The 16,403-nt window shown below is 40.1% G+C and overlaps 1 protein-coding gene across 1 annotated transcript in view; it reads left to right on the plus strand.

The window, feature by feature from the left end:
- Nucleotides 1-15,231, plus strand: part of TMPRSS7 (transmembrane serine protease 7) — a gene marked incomplete at both ends in the record, with an annotated part of 29,639 nt that extends 14,408 nt beyond the window's left edge. Inside the window, 9 exons of the mRNA XM_080613175.1 lie at nucleotides 1,628-1,734; nucleotides 5,718-5,854; nucleotides 6,796-6,903; nucleotides 7,737-7,847; nucleotides 8,833-8,949; nucleotides 10,374-10,551; nucleotides 10,732-11,000; nucleotides 12,851-12,987; nucleotides 15,061-15,231. Of these exons, the coding sequence (XP_080469301.1) occupies nucleotides 1,628-1,734; nucleotides 5,718-5,854; nucleotides 6,796-6,903; nucleotides 7,737-7,847; nucleotides 8,833-8,949; nucleotides 10,374-10,551; nucleotides 10,732-11,000; nucleotides 12,851-12,987; nucleotides 15,061-15,231 (1,335 nt within the window). The remainder of the gene's footprint in view (nucleotides 1-1,627; nucleotides 1,735-5,717; nucleotides 5,855-6,795; nucleotides 6,904-7,736; nucleotides 7,848-8,832; nucleotides 8,950-10,373; nucleotides 10,552-10,731; nucleotides 11,001-12,850; nucleotides 12,988-15,060) is intronic.
- Between the last annotated feature and the right edge of the window lie 1,172 nt (nucleotides 15,232-16,403).

The raw sequence follows: 16,403 nt of genomic DNA on the forward strand, positions 1-16,403 counted from the left end.
TAGGCTATTGCATGCTTTGAGCACACAGAGCATGTAAGTAGAGCAGAAACAATTGTGTAGGGAGTAACCTTCATCCTTATGAATGCAACAGTTTATAGATGTGTTATAGCTGTATTGCTGGCTGTGCTCAGGTGTCTTGTATTGGGGTTTCTTTTCTTTTTTGTTCTGTGAGCCTTTTCTTAACTAGGAGAACACAGTTCCTAAGCTGTCCTTTATAAAGGTAAAGAGCTTTATAAAGCTTTACTTTATAAAGGTAAAGAGCTGAGATAAGTTTTAATGTTTAGCCTGCAGGATTGTTTTAATGGCAAAGAATGTAAGATTTCACTGTTTTTAAATCGCCTCTTCCCACCCCAAAACAACTGGTAAAAAAATATTTCTCTAATCTAGTTATTGCTGCGACTTCTGTGATAGCTCTTTTCAGTCTATTTTGATATGCTTAATAAATCATCATCTAGGCTAGTCTGTCCTATCAATACAATACAACAGATTGTTTCCTCTTGGTATCATTTTTCTGCATCTTTTCAGGTGTTTTCCTGCAAGCAAGTGTCCAAAAGTTCACATCAGTTTAGAATATTGTCGTGCCTGGTCTGATGCCATTAGTGTTTCCATATTGATGCTGCTAATATAAGATCTTTGACTTATGGTTTGCCTGTCAGTGTTTTCTTTTCTAAATAATACTGCAATGGATATGACACAGTCCACTCTTTACCTATCTTTCTATTTATGCTACTCATGTCTGGTTAAGCTAGTGGTTACCCATGTTGAAACTCACCAATCTGCATGGAATGCAGCTAGCCATGACCTACAGCTATTTCTTTTTCTAGAAAGCGAAGGCAATTACTTGTTTTTCCTTTGTTAAACTTCAGGTCTTCAGTTCACCCTGGGCTTCTGAGGGGAAAGCTCCTGAACACCTAACATGAGCAACCCCTCACGGCAGTTTAATTTGTCAGTAGGTCAATGCTGAAAAAGTCTCTTATTTCCCCCTGTTCTCTGTTAAAGAAAAGGAGAAAAAGCTCCATTTGTGGATTCTTGTCCTGAACCAGCCCTTGTTTTTAAAGGAACATTGCCTTGCTTTGCAAAAAAGATCTGTTCCTTTTAATAAAGGAAATTCTAATTCTTTATGAACCCTCGTGATACTGCAGGTCTTAAAAATCTTCTATAAAGTGCTGAAGGATGCTTGGCTGATGGGGTGCTAGCAGAAGACTACAATATTGTGGTAGAAATACCTCCTAGCATTACGAAGGTGACACAGGTATTCAGTGCAGTGCCTTAGCTAACAATCCACTCAGGCTGTGTGTCCCTACACAAGTAAATTTGGATGTGTTTGAGTGCTTTGATCATGATACAAAAGCTGCATTCTATGGCCAGTGGCTTTTTGAAGATGAAAGGACTGTTGTTATATGAGGAGAAAGCTTGCAGTTATGGTGGGGCTTTGCCAACCTTTGCTTTTACTCAATAGCTGGCGGGTGTCTCAAGTGCTGGCTGTTGAGCCGGCAAAGCCAATACAGTTCTTGGATGTTGCATTGCCAAGCACCATAATTGCTGAGATAAGTCTAAAGACTTTCGTGTTCAACGTCTGCAAAAGGAAAACGACGACTGTTTTCACTGTCTTTCTTGTTCACAACAGACTCCACAGAAGAGCCTTGGTATAGCTCTGAAGTTTCATAACTATACCATCAGTGAGAAGAATATTAAAGGCTGTGAGCGAGGGTGGTGGAAAATTAATGAGCATATGTAAGTACTTCTTCTAATGTTTTTAAACTAACATTACTAAAATCAACCTTTCTATCACTACTGCAGCTCACTAGGATGGTTTCCATAAAGACAGAGATACCTCACTGGTTGTCTCTTACCAATCTTTCACTTTGGCTGATATATATTTGAAATTTTACAAAAAGTATATATGTGGATATATAAAATTTTCTATTGGGAAGCACCAGAAATATGAAAACAAGCGCCTTTGGTATTCTCCAGAGAGAAAGATATGGGAACAGTTGAGTGATGAAGGATGCCCTGTGAACCCTAATGTAATTATGGGTTTTTTGGGATCATTGAACAAGGTCTTTTAAAAACCCTTTTAAGTGAAACTTGATTCTGTGATTGCTCATGAGGACACCGAACCTAATTAACTTCTCAGTGAAAGCTATTACAATGAGATTATTGGGTACAGAAGAGTAACTGCTTCTGCATTGTAGTCACTGGCTCTCTTGAAAGACAATCTGCACACATTGGCTGCCAAGGTACTACTGTATTCCTTAAATGTTTATTATTAAAATACTGATTCTCTTTTTTAAGCAAAATACTGCTTTTCCATGCGCGTTGTCCACCCGTTTTCCCTCAGATTTTTAAGTCATCTTTCAGTCACTGGTTGAGGAGACACAGTTGGATTTAGGATGTTGGATTGTCTTTATTTATTTCTTTTAAAATCTTTGTTCAGGTGGAAACCTCAGTAAGATCAGACTTGAAACTGCTGAAATTAAGCAGAGCCAGTTAGGCTTTTAAAAGTGTAACTGAAAGAATTAGAGAGGAGAGAAAACTTTCTATGTTTCTTGATACCACGTTGTACTTAGACAAAACTCAGTTTGTCTGAACTTCCTAAAGTGGAACTTTGTAGGAAACTGGTTGCTGGACTAGATGGGCACATAAAAGCACCAGTCAAAATAGAACATTTGGTGTGTTTGGGTTTTGCCTTTTTTTATGTCCTCTTTATGACATAATTGGAAAGATTTGAGATATGAATCAAATAATAGTAAAATCTGGAGAAAAAATGTGATGGGTTCATACTGTAAGGATATGATTTAAAGCATGAAATATTTTGATAGTCAATTTTTTTTTCTTTTCCCCAAATTTTAATGGTTAATGAAAAGGGACAGACCTCACTTTTTCACCTTCCTGCAATTGCAGCTTATAGCATGAATCTTCTGCTGTCTCAGGTAAAAATGATGAAGAACCTTCAGGAGGCAGATCTTGGTACATAAAGACTGCTACTGTGAAGATAGAGCAGATAAGAGTCTTTCAAACCTTTATCTTACCAGAGACACTGAACACAACCATGCTGTTCTTCCTTGTCTTTCTTCCAGAGGACATGCAAAGATTCCTTTGCCTAGTCAAGAAGCGTTGCAGTTGATGAACTCCTTTTGCTGAAGTTCTTAGGGGTCCAAATATCAATGAGGTTTTGCAAGCGAACCATTAGAGGTTTATGTGAACAAAGAGGTTGCAAGTATTTCTTTTTCTTAGAGCCAGTAATTAAAGTGTGGCTACGAAGAAGATTCCCTTTTTACATGAGTAAGGTAATGGGTACAAGTTTCTTCTGAGGAGATTCTGACTGGACACTAGGAAAGTTTTTTCACAGTGAGAACAGTTAGCCATTGGAATAATCTCCCCAAGGAAGTAATGAATTCCCCAACATCAGGCTCTTTTAAGTTTCAGCTGGACAATGTGTTCGGCCACTTAGTCTAGGTCATGTTTTTGCCAAGGAAGGTTAGACCAGATGGTCTTTGAGGTCCCTTCCAACCCGGTATTCTATGATTGGCGCAACATCCTGTTGTTTCTGCTACATGATGTATGTATCTACTAGTTCCCTTACTTGGGGATGTGGTATCCCACTTCCTGCTTCAACATATGAGACTAAATCACTTAATTAGTTTCTCTCTTTGGTAATGGCACAGTCACGGATTGTGCCTTGCAACCTCCATTTGCCCTGGGCCAGGAGAAACGGCTAGCAAAACCAGTAGAAGGCTCCCAAGGATTTGTAGCTCTGTCTTATAAGTTTCACATGCATGTGGCTTCCTTAATGTAGCTGTATCAGCTCTTCCCCAGATGGGCAGGAGCTTCCTCTGCTTTTGGTGAGATTAGGTAGTTTCATGTCGCTGAAAAGTGGGTAATGGAGCCTCCAGTTTTGGGTGTGTTTTGTTGGGTTTTTTGTTTGGGTTTTTTTTTGGGGGGTGGTGGTGGTTGGATTCTTTGTTTGCTTGTTTTAAATGGTGCTAAGATTTGTTGGAAGAAAGTTGCCTAAGTCATTTACAGAAGGAAAAATGTGGAAAATGCTGTGGGTTGGTTGAGGGGAATCAGATGGTTAGGTGGTATTTTGCTATGCACTTTGGCGGGCTGTTTTAGGTTGGGAATGCTGTCAACACAGACACTAAAATGAGTGAGAATGAGACTTCCTGTAGCAGGAAGTCTTCCCTCTTAGCTCTGGTAGATTTATTTTTTTCTATTTTTACAAGTGTTTTCTTCATTTAATTTTTATATTGCTGGAACAGAATCTCCCAAGTCTGTTCAAAGGATGTTTCATTTTCAAATGGTGAAACAAAGCACATACAGAAGCATATGAATGAGCAAGATCAATCCCTAAGGCATGCTTCAGTGTGATGCATAGGACACTAAGGCGATATCTATCCATACGTAAATCACTGACCAGTTTTCCTACATCCATTGACATGAAGAGTGTTCATGTTGCAATGCCTGGTGTTGCCAAAGTAAACAAGGAAAATATTTCCCTCTAGATAATAGACTCATAGAATCATAGAATAGTTTGGGTTAGGAAGGACCTTAAGATCATCTGGTTCCAATTCCCTTGCCATGGGCAGGGACACCTCACACTAAAGTCCATAATAGTACATTAGTCCATTTAACAATGCAATAACCCATTTTCATGGGTTTTTTGTATTCTTTCTAACTTCAGCATGGGACATGCACTGCTGTCCAGCAAGTGTGGGTGCCAAGAGTCCATACAGCTGTTTCTGCTCTTAAGTCTATTTAGACTTATGAGTACTTTTCTAGACAGGAGTCTTAAAGCTTGATGTTTTTTGTCTTAAGTGTTCCATTTCTGGAGAATTTTAGTGGAACAGAAGAAAAGGTTTATTTTTACCTCTAGAACAAGGGGTACTGTCAATATTCACTGGTTTATTACATTTAAATCTCTCTCCAAGTTTTAAAGCCTGATCCAGCATCTGTCTCTGTTACAGAGGTTTTTTTGGAGGTATGTTTGTAACATGGAAGTGCCAGTTGCAACATCTTCGGTGTCTTTGAAAGGGGATGAGTGGATTAAAAGTTTGCTGATATCAGGGATTGTTTAGGTATCGCTGAGTTAAGTGGCTCCCCAGGTCAAATTCCAGGGCAGCTCTTTGCCAAAATGGGAGCTTAAAGAAGATGTGCACCCTAGTGATTTCCTCTCCTGCCCCATGTAGACTAGTTATCTGAACATGTAAATGGTGGATGAAGGCTGGGTGACTTCTTAGAAGTATTTTCACCTTCCCTACCTCTATTCCCCTCTGCCTCCAAGGTTATTCCAGTGCTGATTTTATCCCAGTGCCTTTGCACGCTCTTCTTTAGGGGCAGTCCTCAAAGTCAAAGCAGCTTAATTTGCTCTCTACTGTGCTGATGTTTCTCCTGCCACCGAACTTACTTAAGTCTTCCCAAAAAATCTATATCTTTTGAAAAACAGCTATCAGAACTGGTGACAAAAACACTCATTTCTTCATTATACCCCTATTCCTGTAGACTTTCTGGCAAAACATTTTGCTTGCATCTGTATGTGTGGTCATGAAGGATTGTGACCGGCATTCTGGGGAATTTGGGCACTTGTTTCAGTTTTTGGTTCTTGAATTATGTACAATATGAAGGTATTGCAGAATTCCTGTGATGTTCACATTTAAATTGCACTTAAGGCAGCTTTGACGTGCAGGCTGCTTTAAAGCTCTTTGCACACTTTTTAGGTACTGCGGTTACTATGTTGATCACCAAACAGTCTTCCACATTGCAAGTTCTGCTGTCAGCATCGAGCTTCAGTGCAGTTCGAAGGTCTCAGAGAAGCCGCTTCTGGTGGAGTATGGCAGCTATAACATCAGCCAGCGTAAGATGGGTTTAATCTTTTTCAACCCACCTTTGCATTTCAGACCTGTGAAGCAGCATTTTTGAGGTCCATTAGGGCCTACTTAGGTTTATGCAGGAAATTCCCTCTTGGGTTTCAGTTTGTTTTCTTTCCTAATCTGACTAAGTGAGGTGACTTAGCAAATAAAGAGCCTTTACTTAGCTCATTAAGGTTATGCAGCCAAGGTTTGCTGGCATCTGCAGCATGCTCTGGTTTCCTCTACGCGTGCAGTCTGCTCTCATCTTCTTAAAGCTTCCTGTAATGCTGTGGCCACAGTGCAGTCAGTTGAAGCCTTCTGTCCCTGCTTGTTTTCATCCCCAAGGTTTTGTTTGCAATGTTTCTATTACTACAAGGACTTCCAAGTAATAAAGAGAGCATCCAGTCATCAACTGCTTATTCCAGTGTTTCCATCCATTTAAATACTTCATGTGCAAATACAAATCTGAGCTGAGAAAAATCTCCAGAGGTTGATAAAAGTGTACCAACTGCAAGCTTTTCCAAGGCCTACAACAAACAACAGTTAACTGATACTTTTCGCCTTGTGTTAATCTTATGTATTCATGTCGAAGTACTAGAGAAGCAATGGTTTCTTGTCAGAGGTACTTGTCACATTAAGGCAATTTTATGCATTGCATATATGTGGAGCATGTAAAAAGATGGTTACTTCATGATTCTGCTCTGGAAGACAAACATCTGTTTAATTCAGAAGGCACCTTAGTACACGTACCTGAAGGTGCAAAGTGCTGCGTATTTTGGTTATTGAAAGTGAGACTCTCCTTCAAGAAAGACATCCTAAGCTGTCTCGTGCCAGTGACTTCAAATTGAAATGAGCTGGCAATATTTGGGAGAAGGAAACTTTAAAGTGGGGTTTTGCTTGTTTGTGTTTTGTTTTGTTGTTTTGTCTGGTTTTGTTATACTTCCAGCATGTCCACCTGGACATTTCAAGTGTTCTACTGGCTTATGCATCCAGCAGATGCAGCGCTGTGATGGGATAAACAACTGCTTCGATGAAAGCGATGAACTCTTTTGTGGTTTGTATTTGCTTGCTAGAGATCCTGACCCCAGTGATTGTATTCTCTAGCCTTTGAAGACAGATGAAACAGAGTGAAATTTTATAAGAGGGGGGAAAAAAAGAGAAAGAATATGTTTATAGCTTCCTTTGCAAGTCCAACTACAGACAACCATATAATCATAGAGTAGTTAGGTTTGGAAAGGACCTTAAGGTCATGTAGTTCCAATGCTCCTGTTATGGGCAGGGACGCCTCACACTAAACCATGGCACCCAAGGCTCTGTCCAACCTGGACTTGAACACCACCAGGGATGGAGCATTCACAACCTCCCTGGGCAACCCATTCCAGTGCCTCACCACCCTCACAGTAAAGAACTTCTTCCTTATATCCAATGAGTCAGTCTCTTAGTGCTTAATTCATAGCTAATTAGCAAGGGACACAACTAAGAGCAAAGAAAGTATGGCATTGGAAAGCACAAGAAAGACAGATATCCCAAAATATCTTTATTAGGCTGTATTTTGATTTTTGCTCATTTGATAAATGCTGGTAATTATAAAGTTCTGTTTTGAGACGAGTTATTTTTTGGGGGGAACGACAATTTGGGATGCATAGAGTAGATAAGAATGTCCATAGTGAGAGAGGGTTAGGACTGGGGCCACTGCCCTTAGGGCAGTGTGTGAACTGGGTGACTGAACTCCTTTGTGCTTTATTTTCTGTGTGGATAATGTGGCACTCATACTCATCCTTACACTGTGCACTTGAGGGTATGAAAGTGGTACCCAGGCATGGTCAGAAGGGTAGTGTTAGCAGTACAAGCACTCCTCTGTGGCTGATCTGACTTGTGTTTTTAAAGTTGTCCCTGAGTGGAAATGTAACTCCAGCATCGCCATACAGGACAGCCCGCTTGCCTGTAATGGAGTAAGCGATTGTGAGGATGGAAAAGATGAGCAGAACTGCACCCACGGTAAGGATACTCTCTTGATTAATTTTCTCCCTCTCTTCTATCACCTGTCCAATCCTGACTTGAATGCTGGATGCAATATTCAAAGAGTTAAGAGGCACTCTCAAATCTAACTTAGGCTATATAATTCTGTTCAGTTTTCTGTTATAAACAAGCCATTATTGATTTTAAACTGTTTCTTTTTAATGAGCTCTTGAGCATCTGTTTCAGCAAAATACTGGCAGGAGAATTAAGTACTCTGGGTGGAAGATAGGCACCTGGGGATTTAAAGCTTGAATCCCTAATTTTGTCTCTTTAAAGCATAATCTGTGCAAATTATTTCCTAGGTCTGTTTTACCATCTGTAAAATAACTATGGAAGTGATAGTTTCTCTGGAGCTGTTTTCAGGGTTATAAGGTTAATATGTTCAAAATGCTATGGAAGCTATGAATTTAGTGTTAGACACATGAAAGCTTTGAATCAGCCATTTCTTTAACTCTTTAGGATAAATGGACAGGATACTTCTGTGTGTTGACAAAACTGGGTTGAGTGGCCTTATTTGTTGAGAGCCACAAGGAAATTCAAAACTCCAAAGTGAAGGATTGCAATTTAACTGAATGCCATCAGTACGACTGCTTTCGCTATGATCTTATTTTCAGTAGTAAATATGAAAAGAGCTTCTTTCCAGAGTACTGGATGTTTTCTGTTTCTAGCCTGATGTTTGCTCTGCAGCTAATTGTTTTACTACTATATCCAAGTTCATTAGTGCTATGGGAAAAAGGACTCAGCCAGCTTGATGAACCTTAGTAGAATAGAATAGTTCTACTTGAATAGTTTATTCTACTTAGAGGTTAGTTTAAGCTAAAGTGCTCTTTAGCAATGTTCTCTCCTATCTATTAATACACGTATGAATCTTCTATTTGCGCAGACATGTCTTCACGCGTCAAGCTGAGCCAACAGTCTTTCTTTTCCTTTTGTTTACCCTTCCTTTTCCCTCCAACTCTTTCAGGTGTTCCTTGCACCAACCACACATTTCAGTGCAGGAATAACATTTGCATTAGGAAACAAAATGCGAAGTGTGATGGGACTGTGGACTGTATTGATGGAAGCGATGAAAGCAGCTGCAGTAAGTCCCTCTCAAATGTTCATCTTTTTGAACTTTCAACTTTTTACGCAGTAAAGCCCTTTATTACTTCCTGTTTTGAAGTGGGTAGAAGGCATTCAGTGGGTACTGAGAAGTGGGCAATGCAGCCTCCACTTTATTGCATGCTCTTGGTGATAGGGGGGAATGATCATCTATCAGTTTACTTCAAGTCTGGTTAAAGTTCTTGTGGGAGCGTGAGCTTACTGTTAGGGGGTGTCTTAGCTGTAAAGTTCATTGTAGCTATGTTAAGGAGCAGGGAAACAGGGTTAATCGCAAGGTTAACTTGGGTAGCTGGTGAGGCAGCGTTTTCGCTGCCTGCAGCAGTGTCAGGGTCTTCTGTTGGAGTCACACTGTATTTGGACTTCAGGAGTTACACCGCTGCAATGAGACAAAAACCCCCAGCTCTTTGCTTCTCTCTTCTGGACAGAGAAGATGCCAATATATCCTAGGATGAAGTTAGGTTCTAGTCTCAAATCTTCCTAAAGGAACCCCTCTGTACAAGCTTTTCAGTTTGTTTAGCTGTAAATAGGTTATTGTTGCTGCAGTAGCAATAGAAGTGGGGTTAGGATTTGTTGCTTAAACTGAATATTCTCAGGTATTTTTTCTGGCCCTCAGCTGTTTCTGGCCTGCTGCCTGTGTACCTTGGATTCAGTAGGGCATCTTAAAAGCCTAGCTATAACTCTGCTTGTGTTTGGAAACATTAATGCTATTTTTGACACTTTGAGTGCTGGAAAATGCCCAAAAGCATTAACACTTGTATGTGGGACTAAGGCTCCTGAGCAGAAGCTTTATGTGCATGCAGTAGAGATGGACATATGGCCTTATGGAATGGTCTTTCTTCCTTTAAACTACAGTGTGCAGTTTTTTGTGCTGAGAGATTACTTATTCACCTGTGAGTTAGTAATATACAGCTTTTTCTGACTATCTGTTGTTTCCATGCAAATTAATGATTAGACCACCTGGTTTCTGCAGTAATAAATGATCAAAACACATATATGGCTGTTACTATCAACATTTTTCTTGTATCATTCCCACTGTTTTGGCAAGCAGGAAGTGTCCTGATGATACTGAATTTCATTCCCTCCTGATGGACTCCTTTCAGTTCAGGGCTATTAAAAAAATGATGAGGGATTGCCTGTTTGTAGATATTCATGTTGATGCTTATTAAATCAATTGGTCCTTTGACATTTCTGGCACAAGAAATATTTAGAGGCCGATTTCCACAGCAGACCTGCAAAAAAGGCTTATTACATTTCCCAGGCCAGAGCCTTTTTTATGGATTCACCTCTTGTTTCAAGAAAGAGTTTTCTGATTAAAGCAGGAAATAAGTGATAGTTCCTCTGGAGCTTCTCTCGTGAAAGTCAAGCAGCATGGATGTGGATTATAACCTGGAATATCCCTTGCAGGTTGTGGCAGCAGCAAAAGCAGCAATCCCAACTCTCGGATTGTAGGCTGCACAAACACCGAGGAAGGTGAATGGCCTTGGCAGGTCAGCCTCCACTTTGTGGGAGCTGCTTACTGTGGGGCATCAGTGATATCTAAAGAGTGGCTTGTGTCTGCAGCACACTGTTTTCAAGGGAGCAAGTAAGCAGTCTTTGCCCTAAACTCTGTCCCAGATAAGACCAGTGTCCCCAGACACCTTTAGCTTCCAGAGTTTGAACTGCTCTGAGGTGGGATGTGCTCTCCTCTTTTACCTGTCCCACTGCTGGTAGGTGTCGTGGGGTACTTTTTAAGGAGATGACTTGTTTGTTTGCTCCCAAGCAGGCTGGCTGATCCCAGAGCCTGGAGCGCTCACCTCGGCATGCAAACACAAGGGCATGCCAAGTTTGTATCTGCGGTGAGACGGATCATAGTCCATGAGTACTACAACAGCAGGAACTATGACTATGACATTGCACTGCTGCAGCTGAGCAAGCCATGGCCAGACGCAATGAGCCACGTCATCCAGCCTATCTGCGTGCCTCCCTTTTCACACAAAGCCCGCAGTGGTGACAAGTGCTGGATAACAGGTTGGGGCCAAAGGCAGGAAACAGGTATGGGTTTTGTGGCTTCATTTCCTAGGTAAGCAACCCCCTTCACACAGTTGTAAGGGGGTGGTTGTACAGGACACCTGCCTTGGTTGCATTGCTGAGGTGTACAGAAAACCGTGGTTCGAATCTACTGTCCTACAGAAGGAGGTTCCTGCATGCACACAACATCATACACTCAGGACAATTGGCTGCCGGTCCTGTGGATCTGGAAGTCCTGTGTACTCGTGTTGTTAGCTAAGACTTGAAGGGAGCTACACTGTGAGGTGCTAGCTCTGTCCTTGGAGTGCAGCTTGACATGATGGCTGCACCTGTCATGGTGCACTTCAACCTGCTTGCCCCTGAGCTGCCTCTTCACTTGTGTGAATGCTGGTACCTTCTGCCTCTCTTCTGGCCACTTTCCAAAAGCCCATCACAGGTGTGGTGGCTTCCCTTGGTGTAAATCATGTAACTGCCACCGCATCAAGCCCGAGGTCTTGCCACCAATGCCCTGGTCCAGGCGGTTTGCCTGTACTCGCAGGGCTGTCATGGTCCAGCCTCACTTGCTCTCCCAGTGCTGCGAGCACTGTAGTGGCTCAGCCATCCTGCTGCTCCTTGCAGATTGTAGGAGAGGCAAACGCATGGTACAAGGCAGCAGAAGGCAGTGAACCTCCAGCATTTTGACATGATGTCCAGAGGCAGAATTACCATCTGCTAAATGGTCATTACCATTCAGTCTCTCTATAAATACCTGTGAGAGAATATATGGTTTCAAAACCAACTGCAACCACCTGATCAGGAAAGGATGGTGGTACAGATGTGTGGTGTGGTGTTTCATAGAATCATAGAATGGTTTGAGTTGTAAGGGATATTAAAGATCTAGTTCCAATCCCTCTGCCATGGGCAGGGACACCTTCCACTAGACCAGGTTGCTCAAAGCCCCATCTAATCTGGCATTGGACAATTCCAGGAATGGGCATCTATAACTCTGGGTAACTTCTCTGTGTTCTTCTTTGGCCAATTGGTTGTTTATCTGTGAAACTTAAATGTTGATTATTCAAAAGATAAATGTGATGCCTCAAAAAGAGTTTTCTTATCTCTGTTCCCTTCTTTTCATCGTTTTATGCAATTTAATTGCCAAATCGATCTTTTAAGTATTTTTTTAATGTACTTCATTAATAGCAGCTTTATCAAAACCTGAACAAAGTTTCATGATGTCAGGCAACACTTGTGCATTTTAAAATGTTGGTAAGGTTTATTTGGCTATATCCGGTGGTCACCTGGTGGTATTTTTAGAGCTATTGTGTACAAAGGAGGGGACAATCCAGTTTAATGCTGGTTTTCTGGAACTAGGGATCTTATAGAAGTGTTTTACTAGAACTTTTAGACAGAGAGGACCAAATCTTGAGATAAGTCCAAGTTCTTTATGCTGCTAAAGGAATAATTTGTGTTCTGTAACTCTGACTCATAATCTTACTTTTAGATCCTGCACCTTCAGGTATAGCTCCTTAATTGTGAATCTGTCTTGTGATGACCTGAATACCTTTGTAAGATTCCGTTTCCTTTAAAAACTAAAAAGAAAACAAGTTAAAACGTCTTGAGGTGTTTGCAAAAGGCATTAGAAAAGGCTTTTTGGCTAACCCTAGTGATTATGCCATTGGATTCGGTGTGGCCAAAGGCCCAAGGCCACATTACACAAATGCCTGACACTTAGAAGAGTGTTTCTATGCTATTGCAGTTAGTTGTTTGGAATCTGGAATAACTTGGATGTTGAAAGTACCTGTGAATATTTTCTGAAGCCTTCCTGTTTTGTATTTCAATAGATCAGTAAAATGCCAAGCTCTGTTGGATCATTCTTATTTCAATGTGTTTTCCAGATGATGAAGGTTCAGCAGTTCTTCAGAAGGCAGAGGTAAAAATTATTGACCAAACAGTATGTCATTCCACTTACGGGATTATCACAGCTAGGATGTTTTGCGCTGGACTCATGTCTGGGAAAAGAGATGCATGCAAGGTACGTATCTTAGCACACTTTGCATAGAGTTTATCTTGTCTTTTGTTGTTGCATGATGAGGTGGAAGAGTTGACTGTTCGTTGTCTGTACATTTCAGTTCAGAAAAACAGCAGTTCTCTATCAGCAAGTCTGTCTTGTGGGTGTTTTCAGTCTTTTGCTGCTTTATGTGCATGAGCATCCACCCTAAGTTTCAGTGGCAGGCCAAGGGATGGTCCATTTGCAAGCTGCAATCACAAGTTGAAGTCTGGCAGTTTTTGGCACAAGAGTCTCCCGGCTGAGGGAATAAGTTAGAAACCAGCTTGTCTGTTTCCAGGATTCCTCCCTCCTAATTTGGAACTGCAGGGCCATCTGATGAGATGCAGACATCTAGGCCTAAATTTTCAAGCACATTATATTTCTGATCTGGAAATGCTGAAAGATAACGAATGTGAAGTTCTAAATGTACTTCTAATGAATTGTAGTAAAACTATATATGCACTCTCTATTTTTATATAATATATTTTATATAATATAGCTTATATGTGTTACTTAACTATTATATAGGACTTGTATAAAGCATATATATACACACAATTAAAATAGTATATTTATTGCTAAAATATAAAACTACTGAGTTCCTTTATACATAAGGATAGAGATATGAAATCTGCAAGATGTTCTAGCTTTTACTGGTCTATGTAAAGGTGAGAAAGACCACAATCGCTCTTAGGACGTGCAATGTCCTAGTGCTTTCTGAGTGTAATGCACTAGCTGCTTCTTAGAGATTAATGAAACCATTGACATAAAGCGTCATTTTCAGTAACTGAAGAATTTGTTTCTGCAGTTATCTGTATGGCCACTGAAGATACAGCCAAGGAAAGGCACAATTTACAGGTGTTTTGGCTGCATTTCTGTAAGGGCAAATGATTTCTGACTATGTATGGCAATTGTTAGAGCTGATTGAAATGTGGAATTTCTGTTGTGAAAAATGCTGGTGTTCCACTTTTGTCCCAGGAATTGAAGAAAAAACTTGAGAACTTGCTAAATGTGAAAACTCACTATTTTTTATTTCCTTGGCAATTATCTTCCAAACTAAAGCTTTAACAATTTTGTGATACATTTCAATATCATCTTATTTTGAGCAGCAGGTGGCTTTACTAGATCATCTTCTGATGCCCTTCTAACCTGCATATCCTAAAATCCTATAAAGTTAAAGCAAAATCGTTTGCTAGCTCCAACAACGTATTTCTGTAATGAAAGCATTTCTCTTGCAAAACACTTATGTTTTACTGACTCACCTTTTGCTTTTGGAAGTCCTTTTTTGCATCCAGTGTTTTGGTAAAGTTTAATTTGCAGCCACTTGTCTATTTCAGTTATGTTGTGTGTACAGTAGAGTCTTTCAGGCAAGTATAAGGTTGGTCCAAGAAAATTTGCCCTCATGGTGGCACATTTTTTTTGCCTAAATCTCTGCCAGTATATTTCTACAAGAATACTGTATAAAAGAAGAGTACTGTTTGCTTTGTTCTGTATTATGGAGTTATGTCATCCTGTATAAATCTTTGTAGTCAATAACAGACTTCATTTTAACTGCTTAAGTTACCAAGACATTACGTGCTCCTAAACATTACATGCTGATTTGTATCTACTAGAGGAAAACACGTAGGGCTCTTTTCCTTTAAAGAATTCCACTGCAATCAATAGAGGAATTCATTCTGTTTCCATTTAATTTGAAAGAAGTTATATCATCATTTAATGTTTTTGTTTGTTTTGGTTCATTTTTTTTTAAGTTTACTATGTTTTAGAGTTGTTAATGTGTAACCTATAAATGAAGATGCATATTAAGAAGCAGATTAGGGGCTTAGCTTCAAGTTTGAAACTAGGAAACAAAATGTGAATTTCAAACCTAGTCTAATAAGTCTCTTTAAAGAGGAAAGAAAGAAAAAACCCTATTGACCCATCTGAAAGTTTGAACTATGTGAATGGGAAAATACAATCACTGTTGGGAATGCCTAGGCAAATTATGTCATGTGGAATTTTGTCCCAGTTTTAATAATCTGCATTGTAAACACTTACAACTCAATATGTTCTTTTCAGGGTGATTCTGGTGGACCATTGTCATGTCAAAGCAATGGAGATGGAAAATGGTTTTTGACTGGCATTGTTAGCTGGGGTTATGGATGTGGAAGACCGAATTTCCCAGGTGTCTACACAAGAGTGTCAAATTTTGCACCATGGGTTCACAAATATGTGCCTTCAGTATTGTAACTTGACAACTGTTTTCCTGGTATAAAACATGTTTTGCTTTTCTTCATTAAAAATCAAATTTGGAAAAAATGCTCATTGGTGGAATTTCTTTGCTTTTCTCCCTGCTGATTCTGGAATTTGGATATGGAATTAAAAATACCCTTTGTTCAAGCTTTGATGGAAGAGGACAAGACTGTTCTTTGTGGTGGCTGTTCTTTGCAGATGCCTGGAGATGCAGGAGGAAGTGCAATAATAAACTTCTGGCACTTTGTGCTAATTTTCCAGGTACCAGCTGAGTGCATTAGCTGTCATTTTATTGAGAAGCTGAAGGTATATTTGACCACATAGAGGGAGAACTTAAGTGTTACTCAGTCATTTCCTCTGAGCTGTGTATGGCTCAATACAGTAGTAACTGTGAGGTAGCAATAGACTGTTAGTACTCTTGCAAATACTACTTTCCCTACCTCTTCTGCTCCTCCTCCACAAAGAAAAGCTGTCAGAGAGGGCAGAAAGTGAACTTAATCCTCTAAAATATGTAGGGTCTTCATTTTTTAGGTCTGTGGTTAAGCATGGTAAAAAGAATTACTCATACTCTAATTTTCATTTTAATTAAGTGCATGATTTGGAGTTAATAACTCTTTCATTTCCTGCCTTAATTTCTTCATAATGGAGTTCATCCACCTGAGGACTTGAGTTCTTTATCTTTAGGCAACCTTGACAAGGTGAGTAAACATGGTGATGTGTTACTGCAACGATCTTGTCCTTGCCCAATCAAACTGATGTTTCTCCTCTCTGAGAGGTACTGCTATGGAACGGAGTTCTCTGCATGTATATAATGGTAAATAAAGTCCTGATACCATTTTTAGCGATGATGAAAGAGAGTCCTTGTTTCCTCTATATACTTTTTCTGTGCATTTCTATTCCGTAAGGGAAGGAGCAAAGTATCAGTCAGTCAGCGTGTTGGTGTGTGGCAGAGATAGTGTTGAGAAAAAGAGGACTACAGCAAAGCAGTCTGTCTACAGTTGCAGTTTGCGTTCCTGAGCTGTGAGGATTGCATTCCAATTAATCCCTTTTGTAGTCTGTGTGTGATCTGTGTTGGGCTTGGTTTGTTTGTTCCCATTCTGTTTCCCAGGGCTGAGATTTCTTGGACTTTTGTTCCTCCAAGTTTCGATCTTTGTGCACACGCTATCTCT

The sequence above is a fragment of the Psittacula echo genome, assembly GCF_963264785.1.
Source record: "Psittacula echo genome assembly, chromosome: 3".
Lineage (NCBI taxonomy): Eukaryota > Metazoa > Chordata > Aves > Psittaciformes > Psittacidae > Psittacula > Psittacula echo.